Source organism: Dromiciops gliroides, chromosome 5 (assembly GCF_019393635.1).
Source record: "Dromiciops gliroides isolate mDroGli1 chromosome 5, mDroGli1.pri, whole genome shotgun sequence".
Lineage (NCBI taxonomy): Eukaryota > Metazoa > Chordata > Mammalia > Microbiotheria > Microbiotheriidae > Dromiciops > Dromiciops gliroides.
The window spans coordinates 207395565-207415743 of NC_057865.1; the positions used below are offsets into that span (position 1 = coordinate 207395565).

At 37.2% G+C, this 20179-nt stretch overlaps 1 protein-coding gene across 1 annotated transcript in view; it reads right to left on the reverse strand.

Annotated features, from left to right (window-relative positions):
* Nucleotides 1–20179, reverse strand: part of SYT10 (synaptotagmin 10) — a 79342-nt gene that overhangs the window by 37159 nt on the left and 22004 nt on the right. Inside the window, exon 2 of the mRNA XM_043968146.1 lies at nt 17927–18275. Within this exon, the coding sequence (XP_043824081.1) occupies nt 17927–18275 (349 nt within the window). The remainder of the gene's footprint in view (nt 1–17926; nt 18276–20179) is intronic.

Below are 20179 nucleotides of genomic sequence, written 5' to 3' on the forward strand. Positions count from 1 at the left end.
TATAATGAATGAGCTATAATGGTGTCAGACACAAACATGAAAGAAAAGAATGACTACTATAAAAACATCTACAAAAAATTCCTGAGAGAAGAACAAAGCTTGGGCACAAATTCAACTATAATTTTTTTTTTTTTGCAGGGCAATGGGGGTTAAGTGACTTGCCCAGGGTCACACAGCTAGTAAGTGTCAAGTGTCTGAGGCCGGATTTGAACTCAGGAACTCCTGAATGCAGGGCCCACCAGCCCTGTAACACCTAAAAGTATATCTCGTGAACCTTTACATTTAATAAAGAAAATAAATAGTTCAAATAAAAGGCACCACCTAGCTGCCCCTCAACTATAATTCTTGAAAGAAATGGTTTCTTCTTCTTTTTTTTTAGTGAGGCAATTGGGGTTAAGTGACTTGCCCAGGGTCACACAGCTAGTAAGTGTTAAGTGTCTAAGGCCGGATTTGAACTCAGGTATTCCTGATTCCAGGGCCGGTGCTCTATCCACTGTGCCACCTAGCTGCCCCTAGAAATGGTTTTTTAAAAAGAGTTTTTATAAGTGGAATTAGGGTGCTTGAGGAAAATATTGGAAAAGAAATGGGTGGTATGGAAGAATTGGAAAAGGAATGAACAGCTTGGTACAAAAGGTACAAACAAATTGCTGCCCAAGTAACAAACTCCCTGAAAATTAGAATGGAGCAAATAGAAGCCAACAACTTCATGAGACAGCAAGAAATATTAAAACAAAGCCAAATGTCTAAAAAGAGAAGAAAATGTTAAGGTTTCTCATAGCAAAAACAAATAACCTATGAAAAAAAGATTGATGACCAAAAGTTTGAGAAGCCATTACATTCCAAGAAATCTTGAGAGAAAACTGCCCACATTTCTAAAAGCAATGTGGAAATAGAAAGAATCCACTCACCACCATCTGAAAGAAATCCCAAAATGGAAATTCCCAGGACATCACAACTAAATTCTGGAACTTTGAGGTTAAAGAAAAAAAAAATTACTGCAAATAGCCAGAAAGAAAGAATTCAAGTACCAAGTGTGGATTACACACAAACTAGCAGCCACCAGTAAAAAGAAGTGAAAAAGATAGACTTTATTATTCCAGAAAGAAAAGAATATGGACTTATGGTCAAGATTAATTTACCCAGCAAAATTTAGTATAATGTTACAGTGGGAAAACATAGACCTTTAATGAAATAAAGGACTTCTAATTATTTCTGATGAAAAGATTGGAGATGCAGAGATATTCTGAAGTTTAAATACAGGAATTAAGAGAAACATAAAAAGTAAACATGAAATGAACAATGATAAAGTACTAAACAAAGATACATTGTTTACGCTCAAATATGGGAAGATGGATCCCCTCTGAACCCTATGGTTATCATCTAATTAGATAAGGCTTTGGAGTAGTTCTTTTGTTTCTTGATGATCTTAAGAATGAAAAGGGAATTAAGAATACATTAGGAGGAGGGGAAAAAGAGAAAGGAAGGTTAGGGAAATTTCTCAATATAATCAGTGTGCACAGGTAGATGTGTATAAGAATAAGGAGGGTAGGCAGCTAGGTGGCCTAGTGGATAGAGCACCAGCCCTAGATTCAGGAAGACCTGAGTTCAAATCTGGCTTCAGACACTTAACAATTACTAGCTGTGTGACCCTGGGAAAGTCACTTAACCCCAACTGCCTCACCAAAAAAACAAACAAAAAAGAATGAGAAGGAGGGTGTGGAGGGGAGCAGCCAACACTTGAACCTCATACTCAACTGAATTGGTCAAATGAAAGAACACACACACTCATACATATAGAGAACAGAAATACATTTCGTTCATGAGGAAAAGGGGAAAAGGGATGAATTGATAATTAATTCATAAAATTATGAAATGGGGCAGGTACACCTGGTTCTTTGAGTACTCACCATGAAAGACCACAATTGGCAATGGGAAACAGGGCAGCAATCACATTTTAATAACTACAACAGGTATAAGGACAAACAGTAAAGAGAAGCAGTGAAAAGTGGAAATACAGAGGCAAGGAGATGTGGGGATGAGGGTTGGAATAGAATGGTGAAGGAAGGCAGGTAGTGAGGAAAAGAAATGGAGAGCAGATGTAGCTGTGGATTGGAGTTGGGAGCACTCAAGCGACATGCATCCTTAGGAGATGGAAGAATGCTCAGGGGGCAGGAGTTTTGAAGTCTAATTTTTATAGGCTTTTGGGAATAATAGACCAGCTCCTATCTGTGCCACCTTAAGGTTAGTTCATTAATATATCCAAATCATCTCAGAGTTATCAGTAAAAGTTCAAAGTTACATTTCAAAGTTATCAACACATTCTTGTTGTTTTGTTGGTTGGGGGCAGTGAAAGTCTGGATTTTGTCTGAAATTTGCATATTATAGGACCAGAATTTTGAAAAAGAGCATCTCCTCATTTGGCACATATTATTAGAATGTGTATATTGCTTGATACATGAAACAATTTGCCAAATATACTTTGGAAAAACCTTTGGAATGGTTTATACATGACATCCAGGTTCCCCTGTGTAATCCCACTTCTGCTAATGCCCTTTTTACTGGATACCAATAAAACTTACTTACTATACTGATTAAAATGTAGAAGGGAGAGACTGGGGTACTAGAACAAGATACAATTTTAACACAACTAGCCTCTGGTTCTCTGACCACTATCATATACTACCAAGTCTACGGAGTAATTTAAACAAAATCACAAGCAGAATAATTAGAATAACCTCAAAGGATCCTCGTGAGAATCCTGCCTATTTCCCTGGGAAAATCCAAGAAAAAAGATCAGTGAAAACACTCATAGGCCCTGGAAAGATGTTTATGATGTCTGTGATGATAGGATCAATAGTCTTTATTCTGTTTCTCCTAAGGTCTGTGATAAGGGCTATTTCTTCTGAGGGATCAATCAACAGAAGGAGTTGACAAAACCACAACCTTTTCCCTGGATGGTTAAGAGGTAGTCCAAGGCCAGCCAGTGGTCCATCACCGTAGCTCCCAAAGTATGTTGTCCTTCAGCCAATTCGGCAGGTCCTCTGGCAGTATCCTCAATTTGGTCCTTTAGTTGCTCTGCAATAGCCATATGTGCATCCTTCTGCTGCCTGTGGACCTCTTCTGCAGCTCCCCAGGTTACAAGTACAGTAAAGATGTCTTGATCTATTAGGACATGTCCTATTGCATGCTGGTCACAGTGCAAGATGCGAGAGATGGGGCTGGGACAGGGAAGAGGGGGACTGGGTGGGTGTTGTAGGGGCATTCTTATTTTTAAAATAATAAACATTTTTATTTATAGTTTTGAGTTCCAAATTAGTTCTTCATCAAGCAATATTGCTGTGTGTCTTGCTTCTGCTCACTTCACTATACATTACTCTTTCCAGATCTTTCTGAATTCATCCTGCTTGTCATTTCTTATAGCACAATAATATTCTATCACCATCATATCCCACCATTTATTTAGCCATTCCCCAATTGATGTGCAGTTGGTTTTGTGTGTCAGTGTGTGTGTGTGTGTGTGTGTGTGTGTGTGTGTGTGTGTTTTGGCCCCAGCGGGTTTCTCCTCATCCTGATTCACCAGGGTCTCCACACTGAGTCGCTGTGAGCGAGGGGCCATTGGACAGGGACTCAGAGCCAGCACTGGCGCTCCCTCTCCCCCTATCCCAATCCTACATGGGTGTACACAGGGATTACCAACCAGTTGTGGGCGAAGGCTGCGTTGGGAATTTGGAAGGTGAACTGGCCTTTGGGGGCCAGCAATACCTGGAAGCCACCAAATACTTTGGCACCATTGGTGGCGGCTACGCCCTGGCTCCTAGCTTGCACTACACATTGCTTCCTGCACCCCACCCCTTGCCTCTAGGGAGTGCTACCAAAGGCTGTCCAAAGTGGGGGGCCCTGCAGGCCACCAGGCGCCTGGACAGGATGGGGGACTGAGGGGGAGGTGGCAGTGTGGGGGTGCAGCAGAGACAGGCAAGTAGTTTAGAGCATGCATCTGGCTTATGTAGTTGGCCAGGTGACCCAGCAGGCCATCTGGACCTCCGAGTTTGCCCTCTCTTCCTTCTTTAAGGGCATCCAAGACCAGTTTTCAGCTGCCTCAAGCTTACATTTATTAGCGTTCATCTCCTTTTCTACATGATTGGTTTGGATCATTTCTTTTTTTTTTTTTTTTTACATATAAGGTATTTTATTTTTTCTGTTACATGTAAAAATAGTTCTCAACTTTTGTTTATACAAGCTTTACAATTTTGGATAATTTCTTGTACTCGGATGCAGTCTTTGGCTTATCAGGTGTTGTATGGACACTGACTGAGGTGGCAGCTACAGGAGTGGAAGAATTTTTCTCTATTATTTCAGCTGGCATTTTCTGTTTCTCCAGAAAAATCAAAGGTCTTTTGAGAGCGACATTTTTAGAGTCCTTTTAAAAAATCTTCTGCAGGGGCAGCTAGGTGGCAGCTAGGTGACACAGTGGATAAAGCACTGGGCCTGGATTCAGGAGGACCTGAGTTCAAATCCGATCCCAGATACTTGACACTTACTAGCTATGTGACCCTGGGCAAGTCACTTAACCCTCATTGCCCTGCAAAACAAAAACACAAAAACCGCCCCCAAAACAAACAAACAAAAAACACAACAATGAAAAAATCTGGAAAAAAAGGTGGGGGTTTTTTTGGGGGGGGGGGTTGTTTATATCCTTTTTATAGGAAACTGCAGCATCTTTCTGATAGTCAAACAATTTGGGCTAACGCTGAGAATTGACACTGATTGCTACTTTTTTTTTTAAGTTGGCAGAATATTCCAGGACCAAGGAGAAAGAGAGAACTAGGGGATTGTTATAGGCACTGTTCCCGGTGATATAGGTTGTGGGACTCCAGCAAAAGTGCCGTAGAAGTGTCTACCATGGTGAAGGCATATTTAACAGCTCCAACCTGAGAGGGCAAAGGTCCTATCAAGTCTACTTACCATATTTAGGGAGGCACCTGCCCCTTAATGTTCATATTTCCTGGGACAGAATGTAGTACACACCTCTCATTTATTGGTGACCTGAATGACATGGAGGCTTGTCATACCTCACCTCTACAGCCAGTATGTAAGGCCAGAGGTACCTAAATATGTAGAGCACTCATATACCCATTGTATGTCTAATTGCCACAGTGGGTACTTATGGGCAGTAATGGAGGGGAGGGGTTGAGCTACTAGGATGTGAAGTTGTCCTCTACCTGGTTGAGTTCTGCTTCCTTCATTACCCTTTCTGTGTGGGTAGAAACCCCACTGGCCCAGATTGGGTGGGTTAGCACATATGCTGCAATGTCCTTCCAAAGTTCAGTACCACATTCTGATCAGCCTTAGATCTGCCAGTCATCCTGGGCCCATGTGCCATACCAGATTCCAGGTCCATTGGCAGCTACCTAGGAGTCAGTATAGATACGGAAGGAGCTCCTCCCTTCCTTCAGTATGTTTGTGTTCCCAAAATGTTCATCTCTCTTTAGAGATTCTCTGGAATGGATTCCATTTTTCCAGTCTACTGATTGTGACTGAAACACTTTATTTTCTATATTGAGAGCTTTTTCTTTTTTTTGAGAGCTCTTAATTACTGACCTAAATTCATTCCTAATTTCTTCCTTTATGAATTTTATTTCTTTTGATGGTTTATTATTTCTTTTAACCACAGGTTAAAAAATTCTGTGTGTCCACAAAATTCTTTCATCAGGGGCTACTGGTTTGTGATTTTGCTCATTTTTCCTTCCAACTTTTAGGAATTCTTAGGATTTTATTTTTTCTTTTGATATCTTTGATGTTTAGGTTTTTTCTTACATTCCTTGTCATGCTCTTTGTCTCTTTGACCTCTCCCAGTCAGTCTCCTCAAATGGCAGATATAAGGTTCTTTGTTTTGGGTCCCTACCCTCAGTAACCTCTAGAATATAAGCCTGGTCCCAGCTCAGTGTAAAGTCAGGCCCAAAGCAATTGCTTATGCAGGTCTATTTTTAGCACACACATCTCCCTTCATTTTCCTCTTTTTTCTTTCTTCTAATTTCATGTGGTTGCCCAGAGTACAAATTTTCTGCTTCTTGTGTCATAAAAAGAGGAGGAGGAGGAGTCATTAGGGCAAAGTTGCTATTGTAAAGAGGTCTCTACCTGTGGTCCCAGTTGGGTCCCTAGGTGCTTTTCCTTCAGGTCCAAATCAGTCATCTGCCCCAGATATTTTCTACCCACCTCATCCTTTCCTCTCTCCTCTCTTCTTTTTCTTTCTTTGGCTAAGCAGAGTCAACTTTGTTGCAAAGTAGGAGGTGTGTGGAAAGTTGTGGGCTTTTTGGTTGTTGTTGTTTTTTGTTTTGTTTTGTTTTATTTTTGCAAGAGTCATTGCAGCTACCATGAAGGGAAGGATCTATACCTCGAAAAATCTGCATGATTAGGGACTAGTTACAGCCGTTTCCTATCTTTTCCCTCTGGCTGGAAGCAGCTAGCTGTCATCTTTCCATTATTCTGTTCTCCTCCTATCCTTCATGTGACTCCGTGTCTCTATTCAGTAGTGGTTCCTATGGTAGGGCTGGCTGGCACAATCCTGAAATTTATCTTCTGCTTACTTCAGGGCAGGAAGGGAATGAGAAGGAAGACTCTAGGTACTAAAGGTGTTTTTATGTTTATCCATAACATTTCTACCTTATCCTGGTCTTTAGTTTTCTTATCTCAAGGATTTAGATCTAAGCACTGTGCCTTTATTTGGAGATTAAGTTGTTGAAGTGATTAGCAGAGATCTGTTGGAACTGCCACTTTGTTGGTCTTAAGAAAGAGAAATGGTAAATGATAGCTACTTTTGTAGATGTTTTAGACACATGTCTAGAATTTAACTGTTTTAAAGAAAAAGCATGCCTTTATTTCCTTCTCAAATAAAGAATTATTTCCTAATATGTTCTAAAAAGGATAAAAAAAATTTTTAAAGGAAAAAGATTTGGGGGGGTTTAATCCTAAATTTCAAAGTTCTAGATTAAATTTCTGAAATTAAAAACTGGGTATAATTTCTCTAATTTGCCTTGATCTTGACTTTGACCCTATCTCAGAGATCCCAGGCCAATATCATATGCTGTATCTAGAACAAGCTAAAATGAATTTTTAAATAATTATCACTGGGGCAGTTAGGTGGCACAGTGGATAAAGCGCCAGCTCTTCAGGAGGACCTCAGACACTTGACACTTACTAGCTGTGTGACCCTAGACAAGTGGCTTAACCCTCATTGCCCTGCCAAAAAAAAAAAAAAGAAAGAAAGAAAGAGAAAAAATATCATGGAAAGGAAAGGGAACCCTCAAAAAACTAGTCCTAGAAAATGTCTATAAATGAGGGAAATAAGTTGTGTCAATGATCTACCTATGGATCTACCTAAACCAATGGAGTAAACTAAAATAAGAGAGGGAAAAAGCAGAGTAGAAAGAAAAAACAGCAAGAGAAACTAGATGAACTTTACATAATATGTATCTTTTTGAGATCTTTCATAATGTACACCTATTGACTGGTGTATATATATATATATATATATATATATATATATATATATATCACCATTTTTATAAGAAAGCAAAATCTAGAAATGCTATTAAAAGATAAATTAATTCCACAAGCTAGAGAAGAAAACAAGCTTAATTTTTTAATACGTAGCTGTGGTACAGAAGAAAGAACAACAGATTCAGAATCGGATCAGCACTAGATTTGTAGTCAGATGATCTGTGTAACTTTGGACAAGCTTCTCTGAGCCTCACTTTCCTAATCTGTAAAATGAGGGAACTGGACTGAATGATCATTGAGATTCCCCACTGCCTTTAAATGATATGTTATGGGTTTAATTATTGGCTCTTCATTCCCTATCAAAAATCTTGGGGGTAAGGGGTAGGGCTGAACAAGATTGATCTTTAAGGTCTCTTCTTGTCCTATAGCTCCTTCCTATGTCTATAACTCTAAGACTTTATAACCAAAATTCCTACACAACTCATGAATTTAATTGAATGTAGTTAAAACTGCTATTACACTATATGCATAACCTTTTGTTTTGTCTAACAGTTCATTACATTGATCCAATAAATATGATTATTGGGATGCATCTCATTTATAAAATAGTAGCATTTCCTCAGAACAACTGTTAGCCAAAGTTTGAGCAGCAGACCTGAGATTAAAACCCAGGCTCCTTGTATACAAAATCAGTGCTTATTCCATTTCTCAAAACTATGGAAATTACTTCCAGAGTTTACTGTGATATTAAGACGATATTTGTCACTGTATAGTTGCTATAAATAAAAACTTTGGAAAAACATATGTATTATTCATAGTTTGCTTTTCTCCCAGGATCATACTGGTTCATATTTCTATAGTGATAGATTTACAAGAGATTTCTTTAAAACAACTTTGTGAATTAGGCAGAGGAAGTACTGGTGCCCCCAGTATACAGACAGAGGATCTTTAGTTTAGAGAAAGTAAATGTTGGCTCAACTTCACACAGATAGTAGGGGGAAAGAATCAAAATCCTAGGCTAGTGTTTTTTCCCCCACTACACCACACTACCTCTATAATTCAGAGTATCTTTAGATGTAATATAACAATCCTCTCCAACAAAACCAGTAATTGCTTTTGAGTATCTCTGAATATAATAGTGCAGCTGTACATCCTTTCCTACTGGGAATCAAAGTATAGTAAAAGTGTTATTCTAGTGGAGCCAGTGCCCTAATTACACAGTACTTAGGATATGTTCTAAGTCACAGTTTAGTGTGTCAGTTAACTGAAGCTTTAATTATTACAGTGCTTTACCATTTCCATGACAACACATCCCCACTTGTTGATAATGACAATGGTATGACTATTACTCTTACTCAAATGAAATAGAAGCCAATCAAAATGCAGGGAGTTTTACCATTACAATTCTTTCCTATTGTTGGATACTGATAAAGCACAAGACAGGCACTCTCCTCACTGCAGAAGGGAAAAAAATCTTTGCCTCTGTTACCATCTTTGAGATAGCTAGGTTTTATGAAAATTGCTTGGCCATGATTAGGAACCATGTTGCACACTGCATGCAAACATTATACTTTCACTCAGGCTCTAAGGACTGGGGGAAAAAAAGATAGCAAGAAGCTCTTTACAACCTCAATTGAAACAACACCCCAGACCCCAAACCTAACTATATAGTTGGAAGGAATATACACTGCCCTATAGACATAATACTCATAAACAGAAAAGGGGAATAAGAATACCTCACTAAACAATTATATCTGCAATTTTTCATAGGATGAAAGGATTCAGATGTAAAATGGATCACAGAATTAAAGCTAAAAGGGATCATCTAGAGGTCACCAAGTCAAATCCCTTATTTTCAGATTTGGAAACTGAGGCTCAGAGAGACAAGGCTAAATAATTGTCAAAGTCACACAGAGTAGATTCTGGCAGAATCTGATCGCTCTAATTAAATGTTGTAAATTATTTTTCCACTCTTCTAATCCATAATAAACATAAATAATTTTACTTTTATCTTCTGTTTTCCTCAGCATCCACAGCTCATTACACTAAAGCTACCTCACATGTTGTTTGAACAACTGAAAAAAGAAAAGTTCAGATATATTTCAAAACATCATTTACTTTTTAAAAGACAGTCACTGACACCAATTTTAATGATTTTCCATGAACTTCCACAAGCTTAATATCTAAACTCCCACACTGCCCCCTCACTCCTCAATTTCCTACAATCTGACTTCTGTTCCTAACACTCTACTAAAACTGCTGTTATCAAAGTCACAAATTTTCTAAATCTAATCACTTCATCTCACTCTTCTTAATTTTTTACCTCCTGTACCACCTGGAACTGTTGAACAACCTTTTCAGTTTTCTTTGTATTTCTCTCACCAATGAAGTGCGGCTGTTCCCCAGGGTTCTGTACTTAACACTGATTTGTGCCTCATTCAATTTCACATTTATTTCATAACCCTGACCATAATTCATAAGCATTTTAAAATATTTGGTTTTATTTTATAAAGTTAGGGATGAGAGGTATATAATTTGAGGTATTTTCAAAAGGTTGTAACTTTGAAATAAACATCTAATTTGGTGTTATTATGAAATTAACTTGTTTCTCTTTTCTCTCTATACTTTCTTTTGCAATTTTATTGATTCACCTGGTTTCAAACTCTTTGCAAATATTTCTCTCCAAGTCCTAAATCTATCTTGTGTACCTGTAGTCTACTTTCCACTCGAACTAACAAAATCTCTTCATTACATTATAGTTACAACTAGAATGTCAAAACCACCCATATATGGGATGATTCCTTTCAATTCACTTATTATTGCTTTCATGAATATTAAAATAGATATGTAAGTTTCTCAATGTTAGGTACTTACATAATAGGTACTACATAATTCTGTACCTCTACGAATTTTGGCTTTTACTATTTACTTCATCTTGACATTGTTAATATATTGAACACTGCTTTTTCCTATTAATTACGAAGACCACTTAATATTTTATTTTTACTGGACCTTTAGTTTCATCAGTGTGAGAAATACTTATTAATAACTGATGTCTTGGGGAGATTCAAAGCTTTTCCCCCTCTTCCAAAATCCTGACTTATAGAGGTCCAGTTTCTCCTTGAAAAAGAAGATTGCACTGAATCTCTTTATCTTGTTCAGACCCATTCCAAGCTTCTAAGAAATCTGGGGGGGGGGGGCGGAATTCATTGTGTTATACTCAAGCTTGGTGGAAATAGATCTTTTTGTCTAGATAGAAAGACTTCTCCATCTAGGAAGGGGTCACTCAGGCCACCCATTGAAAAGGGTACACAAGGGCAGCTAGGTGGTGCAGTGGATAGAGCACTGGCCCAGAATTCAGGAGGACCTGAGTTCAAATCCAGCCTCAGGCACTTGACACTTACTAGCTGTGTGACCCTGGGCAAGCCACTTAACTCAATTGCCTCACCAAAAAAAAAAAAAAAAAAAGGGTACACATTCTTTGAATTGATAACCCAAGGATGGGGGTATGTGAGATTTAAAATGGGATATACGAGCATTAAACTCCCCCTTTTAACTTTTCCCTTATATATCTCCCAAACCACTAAGAAAAAGAAGCCTCTGAGCTTTAATCAGTGAGGGATTAGTTTTTATTGTTTGGGAATTAATTAGACAACAAAAGGTGATACCAATCAGGGAAATACGAAAGTTAAATGAATAATCTTAGATCTAAGCTTAGTCTATATTCCTTTATAAAACTCACCGAGAACCATCACTGAACACCAAATGCGGCACCGCCACGGCTAAGCTGAAAAGCCAGAGAGACCGAACTTCCGTTCCACCCTCAGTTTTAAACTGGTGTGCCAGAAGTTCTTCTCAGACTCCACCCCAAAAGTGAGGTCCTTCAAAAGCCGCTTCAGTAGCATGCGCTCAACTCTCAAATGATTGAGCTAAAACTTCCATTTTTTACCACAGGTAGCCTGGTATAGTCCTTCATTTTAATGTAACCTACCTCCAAATTACATCAACCAATTAGATTTGATTGCTGTTTGATGAATCACCTACTGTGAACCTGACACCACAATTGTCTTTGGGTATACAGTGGCCATCCTTTTATTAGTACCCTGCTGGCCTTATTAATAAAATTATTAAATTACCCAGAAACTATGATTTTCATATTTTTAATCATCACATCAGTATAAAAAGCTCCTACTGAGGCACCATCTATCTTTTCAGTTCAGAGTTACCTGGGCCGCCAAAGAGTTGTGACTTACTTACCTAGGTCACAGATGGTATGGGTCAGAGACAAAACTTAAACCCAAATCTTTCTGATTCCAAAGGAGCTCTCTAACCACTATGCTGTGTTATCTCTCCATATAGCATAAACACCTTATTTCTATCAATCACAGAAAGTTATCTTGCTATATAAGTTAATCATAGTTGCCCAGAAAAACCTCTATGAAATGGGCTCCATTACAGCCTGAATCAAATCACCAGTAAACCATAATGAGAAACCCTGACAACCCAGAGCAAAACACCAGTTTTCTTGTCATTTGACCACCTGAACAGGCCCATGGCCAGAGTTCTGTATCCCCTTCAGGAGAAGAAAACAAAACCAATATCCAAGCTAAGTGCAGCCACCAATGCTTCTTGAGATGGATATAGCAATTTCCTGGTACTCTCTTCTGCTAGAAAACTCTCACCTCTTCTTCCTCTTGAAATCCCCATGATTCTTTTGTTTGTTTGTTTGTTTTTTTAGTGAGGCAATTGGGGTCAAGTGACTTGCCCAGGGTCACACAGCTAGCAAGTGTGTTAAGTGTCTGAGGCTGGATTTGCACTCAGGTACTCCTGACTCCAAGGCCGGTGCTCCATCCACTGTGCTATCTAGCTGCCCCAATCCCCATGATTCTAATTTGAGAGGCTAGAAAATGAAAAACTTCTATTCCCCATTTCCTTACCAACACCCACCTCATCTCTTGGTCCTATTCCTGGTCTGATTCCCTTTGACCATATTTTCTGGAATCCCTATTCTAAAGACATTTTTTTTTTCTTTTGCAGTATATCTCTTCCTCTCTTACTCCTTCCAATTTGACATTATGAAAACCTGTTTCCCCCTCTCCCCTCAAAGGACACTACATTTTTAGCCACTAAGTGAACTAGACAAATCTTTTCTCATTTCACCCAACAAAGAAAAATTCATATGCTTTTCAGTACTCCCTGTTATCTCTAGGCCTCATTCCTGCTACCATCACTCACTAAGCTCTGATCCTTTGAGGTTCATATAATGACAGGATCACAAATCTGGAGCTAGAACACAACTCAGAGAGACCAAAATAGCAGAATAGAAGGAAACAGCATAGTTTAGCTTCCCCCAACACTAATTTTTTTTTGTAAATAGTATTTTATTTTTTCCACTTACATGTAAAGGCAGTTTTTAACATTTATTTTTTATAAGAATTTAGAGTTCCAAATTCAAACACAGCAAAGATACAGTGGCATTTAATTTCTTGGCTAATTCCATCTGGAAACAAGTCTGTTCAGTCATTAGAGTATAGCAAATCATATGGTCTTGACTCTGAAAGGCCCAGACCATACTTAGCTGGGAACTTTTATACCCTTAGGACAGGAAGTTGTGTCAGGGAATCTAGGGCCAATCATGTTACATGGGAAGAAGTCAGAGACACTGAGTCAAAAAAACACTGCAGGGGAATAGCTCATGACCAAACAAAGGATGGAGAACATTACAGATGATATAATGGACAATTTTGATTACATAAAAACAAAAGTGTTACACAGACTAAACTAATGCAACTAAAGGAAGGGAAACATTTAATTGGGGGAAAAAAGAAGGAAAATAACAAATTTTAGAGTGACTATAGGAAAACAAAGACCTCAAACACTGTTGGCAGAGTTGTAAATCAATCTGTTCTGGAAAATAATTTGGAAATACAGCAAAAAAGTAACTGAACAGTGCATGTTCTCTAGACCAGCAATACCACTACCAGGCCTATACCACAAAGAGATCAAAGAAAAAGGAAAAGGACCATATGTTCAAAAAAAGGGATGGTAATTTTTTTTTTGGTAGAAGCAAAATACTAGAAAGGAGATGCTCATCAATAAATATGGAAATTAATAAACAAATTATGATATATAATTGTAATGGAATGTTATTGTGCTTACAATAAATGATGAAAAGAATGGTTTCAGTGAAAACTGGGAAACTGTGTATGAACAGATGTAGAATGAAGTGAACAAAGATAATAATGAAGTGAATAAAGATAATAATTTATATAACAAACATGATTCCAAAAGAGCAATGATGGGGGCAGCTAGGTGGCACAGTAGATAAAGCACTAGTCTTGGATTCAGGAGAACTTGAGTTCAAATCTGGGCTCAGACACTTGACACTTACTAGCTGTGTGACACTGGGCAAGTCACTTAACCCTCATTGCCCTCCCCCCCCCCCCCGACTCCCACAAAACAAACAAATAAAGTACAATGATGAAGTATATCCCTGAACTCCCCAAGAAAAAGTACCTGGATCAGATGGATTCTATCAAGTGAATTCTATCAATTTGAAAAAAATAGGTAAAGAAGGAATCCTAACAAATTCCTTTTATGACACAAATATGCTTTTGCTATCTAAACCAGGGAGTGCAAAAACAAAGAAAACTATAGCACAATTTCCCTAATGAATATCTATGCAAAAATTTTAAGTAAAATACTTGCGAGAGATTGCAAAAAGATACAACAAAGATCATACACTATGACCAGGGGGGATTTATACCAGGAATGCAGAGTTGGTTCAACATTAACAAAAACAGTATAATATTAGCAATTAGTCTAATTGACCATATCAATAATAAAAACAAAAACCATATGAATATATTAATAAATGCAAAAAAGCTTCTGACGAAATATAACACTCATCCCTATTATAAACACTAGAGAACATAGGAATAAATGGAGCTTTTATTAAAATGATAAGTAGTATCTATCTAAAGCCAAGAGAAAGCATTATCTGTAACACAGCCTTCCAAATAAGATGAGGGATGAATCAAGGATGTCCACTATTACCACTATTATTCAATATTGTACTTGAAATGCTAGCTATAGTGATGACAAGAAAAATAAATTGAAGGAATAAAAATAAGTAATAAGGAAACAAACTATCACTCTTTGCAGGTAATATAATATAGAGAACCCTAGAAAATCAACTAAAAAACTAGTTGAAACAATTAACAACTTCAGCAATGTTGCAGGATATAAAATGAACCCACATAAATCATTAATATTTCTATATTATCAAAAAACATGGTGGGAAGAGATAGAAAGAGAAATTCAATTTAAAATAACTACAGATGACATATAATACTTGGGAGTTTATTTATCAAGGATTATATGAACACAATTACAAAACATTTTTCAGACAAATACAGATCTAAACAATTGGAGAAATATTAATTATTCGGGGTTAGGTCAAGCCAATATAAACAAAACAACAATTCTACCTAAGTTAATTTACTAATTTGGTGTCATACCAATTAAACTTCCAAAAATTATTTTATAGAGATGGAAAAATTATAACAAAATTCATCTGGAAGAACAAAAGATCAAGATTATCAAGGGGATCAATTTTAAAATGTAAAGGAAAGCAGACTTAACAATAACAGATATTAAACTATATTACAAAGTGGTAATTATCAAACCAATCTAGTACTGGCTAAGAAATAGAGTGATGGATCAGTGGAATTGACATGGTACACAATACACAGTAGTAAAGAACCATAATTATCTGTTTGATAAATCAAAACATCCAACCTACTGGGGTAAGAACTCACCAGCTGAAAAAAATTGCTGGGAAAACTGGAAAGCAATTGGGCAGAAATAAGGCACATATTAGCATCTCACACATATACCAAGATAAGGTCAAAATACATAAATGATTTAGATATAAAGAGAAGAAGAGCAAAGAAAAATGTGCCTGTCAGATTTATGGTTAAGGGATGAGTTTACAACCAAACATGTTTCATGGGAAACAAAATAGATAATTTTGATTACATGAAATTAAAAAGCTTTTGCACAAACAAAACTAATACAGCCAAAATTAAAAGGAAAGCAGGTAATTGGGGAGAAAATTTAAAGTAAGTTTCTTGGATAAAGGCCTCATTTCTCTAATATATAGTGTACTGAGCCACATTTTTAAAATTAAGAGTCATTCCCCAGTTGATAAATGGTCAAAGGTTATGAAAAGGCAGTTTTCAGAAGAAGAAATCAAAGCCATAAATAAACAAATGAAAAAATGCTCTAAATCACCACTGATTAGAGAAATGCAAATTAAACCAATTTTGAGATACTACCTCACAATGATCAGATTGGCTAACATGGAAAAACTGGAACACAAATGCACTGTTTGTAGAGTTGTGAATTAGTCCAAACATTCTGGAGAAAAACATGAAACTCTACCCAAAGAACTATTAAATTGTGCATGCCTTTTGACACAGCAATACCACTACTAGGTCTGTATCACAAAGAGATCAAAGAAAAGGGAAATGGATTTATTTGCAGAAAAATATTTACAGATCTTTTTGTGCTGGCAAAGAACTGGAAATTGAGAGGATGCCCATCAATCAGGGAATGGCTGACCAAGTTGTGGCATGATTATGATGGAATATTATTGTTCTGTAAGAAATGATGAGCAAGATGGGTTTCCCAAAAAACCTAGGAAAATTTATATGAACTGATGCAAAGTGAAGTGAGCAGAACCAGGAGAACATGGTACACAGCAACTGCAACATTGTAACGTGAAAGACTTAGCTTCTTTGATCAAGATAATGATCCAAGACAATTCAAAAGAACTGATATTGAAAAATGTTATCCATGTACAGAGAGAGAACCAATAAACTGAATGCAGAGTGAAGAATACTTTTTTTTACTTTATTTTTCTTGCAGTTCTTTTGTGTTTTCTTTTGCAACACAGCTAATATGGATTAAGTTTTACATCACTTCATGTGTATAATCAATATCAAATTGCTTGCCTTTTCAAGGGGGGAACAAGAGGAGAAAATGACTTAAATTTTTTTTTACATACAACTGGGGAGTCCTTATGAAATAAATAAATTTTTTTAAATTTCCATTGAATAGGTGGATTTAAAATAACATTTAATCTTTATAGTACCTAATGTACTTACATATGCCCTCATTTGAGCCTAATAATAGCTCTATGAAATAAGTACAATAGGGACTACTGCCACTATTTTAAAGAAATTAGGTCTCATAGAAATTATGATACACCCTAAATCCCACAACTAATAAGTATCAGAGCAGTGATTTGAACCCAGATTTTCTTATCAACAAATCCAGTATCCTTTCTAATAAACCATGCTTCTCATTAAAAATTATTCCCTAGAGAAAATAATAAATGTTGGAGAAGCTGTGGAAAAATTGGAGCTATGAACTGATCCAACCATTCTGAAGAGCAATTTGGAACTATGCCCAAAAGGTTATAAAGCTGTACATGCCCTTTGACTCAGCAATATCACTATTAGGTCTTTTCCCCAAAGAGATCATAAAAAAGGGAAAGGGACCCACATGTACAAAAATATTTATAGCTGCTGTTTATGTGGTGGCAAGGAATTGGAAGTTGAGGGGATGCCCATCAATTGGGGAATGGCTGAACAAGTTGTGGTAAATGAATGTAATGGAATACTATTGTGCTGTAAGAAATGACGAGCAGGTAGATTTCAAAGAAACCTGGAAGGACTTAAGCTTTAAGTAATTCTTCTGTCAAGGTATAAAGAGCTAGAGAAAAAAAAATTGACCCTTTTCCTCAGGGGCCAGACTCCCATGTCAGTGAGTCCTGATCAAGGGTACTCAAGTAAAGCAGAAGACAAGCATTTCAACTCTCCTGGGTCTAGTAGTAGTGTTATGGTGTTACACTGGAAATAAAAGCTAAAATACTACTGGACTTAATCAGAAAGACCTTAGGGAAAATATTGTCTATGACTTATTAGCTGAATGATCACAGGCAAATTTGTTTAACCTCTCTGTATCTAAGTTTACCCATATGTAAAATGTAGATAATTATACATTAGTATCTACCTCAAGTTTTTTCTAAGACTCAAATCAGATCATATATACAAATTGCTTTCTAATTTTTAAAATACTACGTCAGCTATTATTATCTCTTCCTGTCTAAAACTGTCCTTTCTTTCCCTCATCATTTCCTTTCTCCTGTTTTTTTGTTTCTCCTCTCTCTCCCTGAGAATTCTTACCCACTGCATTCTTCCTTTCTTCCCTTCTCTCTCTGAGTGTTCCATCTTTTGTGTTGATCTTACTTCCCATCCCATTCTTTGCCCTCTTTACCGCAGCTCTGTATTTTGGAGAAACTCTTAAAAATTAGTAGTAATTTATAGTAATTAAACTAGTAACATATTTGGATTTTCCTTACCGGGATGAAGATGTGGGCTCGGTGGTCTGTCTCTGGACATGTTCATGTTTAATGAGTTGTTCTTTCAAAGCATTCTGTACCTCAGTGGGTATATCTGGGGAAGTATGGCTGATTTTCATTGCAGATTCAATCTGGGGGGACAGCTTCTCATTTTCTTTTATCTCTTCTTTTTCCTCAATTTCAAAGACTGGAGTACTTGAGATGCTCTGTGCAAGGGTACTGACATTGGAATTAAGAGGTTTGCTTCTCCAACGTGGCCAACAGAGTCTCCAGAAGACAAAGAGAGAGACCACCAGCAAGGCCAGTCCACAAAAGCTGACTACTACAGCTAAAAGACTGACAGAAATATCTGTAAATAACAAAATAAAAAAAAATCAACTCAGAGGACTCAATGAATAAATATTTATTTTGCACCTCAGCTACTGTGTAAAATAGAAGAAACTGAAATAATGCTATTTTAAAGATAATTAATTCTTTCTTCCTTTAATACCTCCCTTCATATGCATTTCTTTCTAATATCTAGCACTTTAACATAGCATTTTACAGTTTGCAAAACATTTTACATATGTGAGAAAATAATTATTAATAATGAATTTCGGGGGCAGCTAGGTGGCGCAGTGGATAAAGCACCGGCCCTGGATTCAGGAGTACCTGACTTCAAATCCAGCCTCAGATACTTGACGCTTGCTAGCTGTGTGACCCTGGGCAAGTCACTTAACCTTCATTGCCCCACGCAAAAAAAAAAAAAAAAAAAAAAAAAGAATTTCTAGGAAAAACCCAGACCTATTAGTGTTAGCTGCTCTCTCCCTCTCACCAGAAACCAGCCTGGGATGAGCCTTCAGCTTAACTAAAGGAATGCAGATTGATTCTTCTGATTAGCTAGGGGAAGAAGCACACCTATATGGTTGGAATTTGATCTCTAGACCACTCCCCAAGTCATGTCAATCAATGGAGCTGAATTATACTAATCAATTAGCTTAGATCAATGTGTGGTGACCCACCTCTACCAAAAAGAGGATAAAAATCCCTGGGCAGACAAGGGTCGCTCACTTTTGTCTCTTGGTCCTTCTTCCCAGGACCCTTTTACTCTCCATGCTGGGTATGTAATTGTTTAGGAATGTGACTAATAGGGAAGTCAGGGGAACATGTGGTCAGTACTTTTTAAATATGTGATATTAATTAATAATAAATGCTTACTGCCAAAACTGGTGAAATAGCCATTAATTTATAAGTAGCAATATTTTAGAAAACCCAGCCTAGTTCCCAATATTTTAAATTACACACATATGGAGAAGAATAAGAATTTATAAACCACCTAGTATGTGCCAGACACTACACTAAAGATTTTAACAGATATTTTCTCATTTGATCCTCACAACCATGGAAGTAAGTGTTATTATTATCCCCATTTTATAACTGAGGAAATTGAGGCAAAAAGGGGTTAAGTGACTTGCCCAGGATCATATAACTACCAAATGTCTGGGGGTCAAATTTGAAGTTAGGTCTTCCTGACTTCTAAGCCCAGAGATCTATCCACTGTATTAACTACACTGTAGCTGACCTAAAAAAAAAAAGCCCTATAGTTTTCATATAGTCATTGAAAGCAGAAAATTATTTCTTTTGCCTTTTAAAATTTTTTTAAAGACTCTTGGAAAATTTGATTATGGGGGGGTGGGGGGGGAGAATTGCCTACATGACTGACCAAGTGTATTAGCAAATGTTCATCTGCAAAAGCTTTGCCCGGCTGTTCCTTAAACTGAAACTTTTATACTTATTTTAAGACGATGAGAACTGTGATGATTAAAAAGTTGAAAGACATAGTTTCTGGGTAATTTAATAATTTTATTAATTAATTTTATTAATTAATGCCAAAGGATGGTCATTTGCCTGTCTCTCTCAGACCAAAAAAAAAAAAATTCATGGCAGTTGGTCAATGGGGCTGAAGACCTGTCAGTCTTGGGCTAAGAATTCAAAGAATGTCTCCCCTCTCCATTGGAGGGCCTGAGTGAAACCCCCCAACCCCCAGCCCCAGAAGCCTTCACTATCTAAACAAAAGAATTTGTCTACACCCAAATTTGAGTAGAACACAATGAGCTTCCCTACCCTAGATTAAATTCCTTGCACTTTTGGGTGGGGTCTGACCAAGATGAAGAGAATTAATGCAATTTTATCAAGGAGAAACTGTACTTTTTAAAAGTCAGGACTTAGGGAGAAGGGGGGAGATCTGAATCTCCCCAAGATATTGCTTATTAA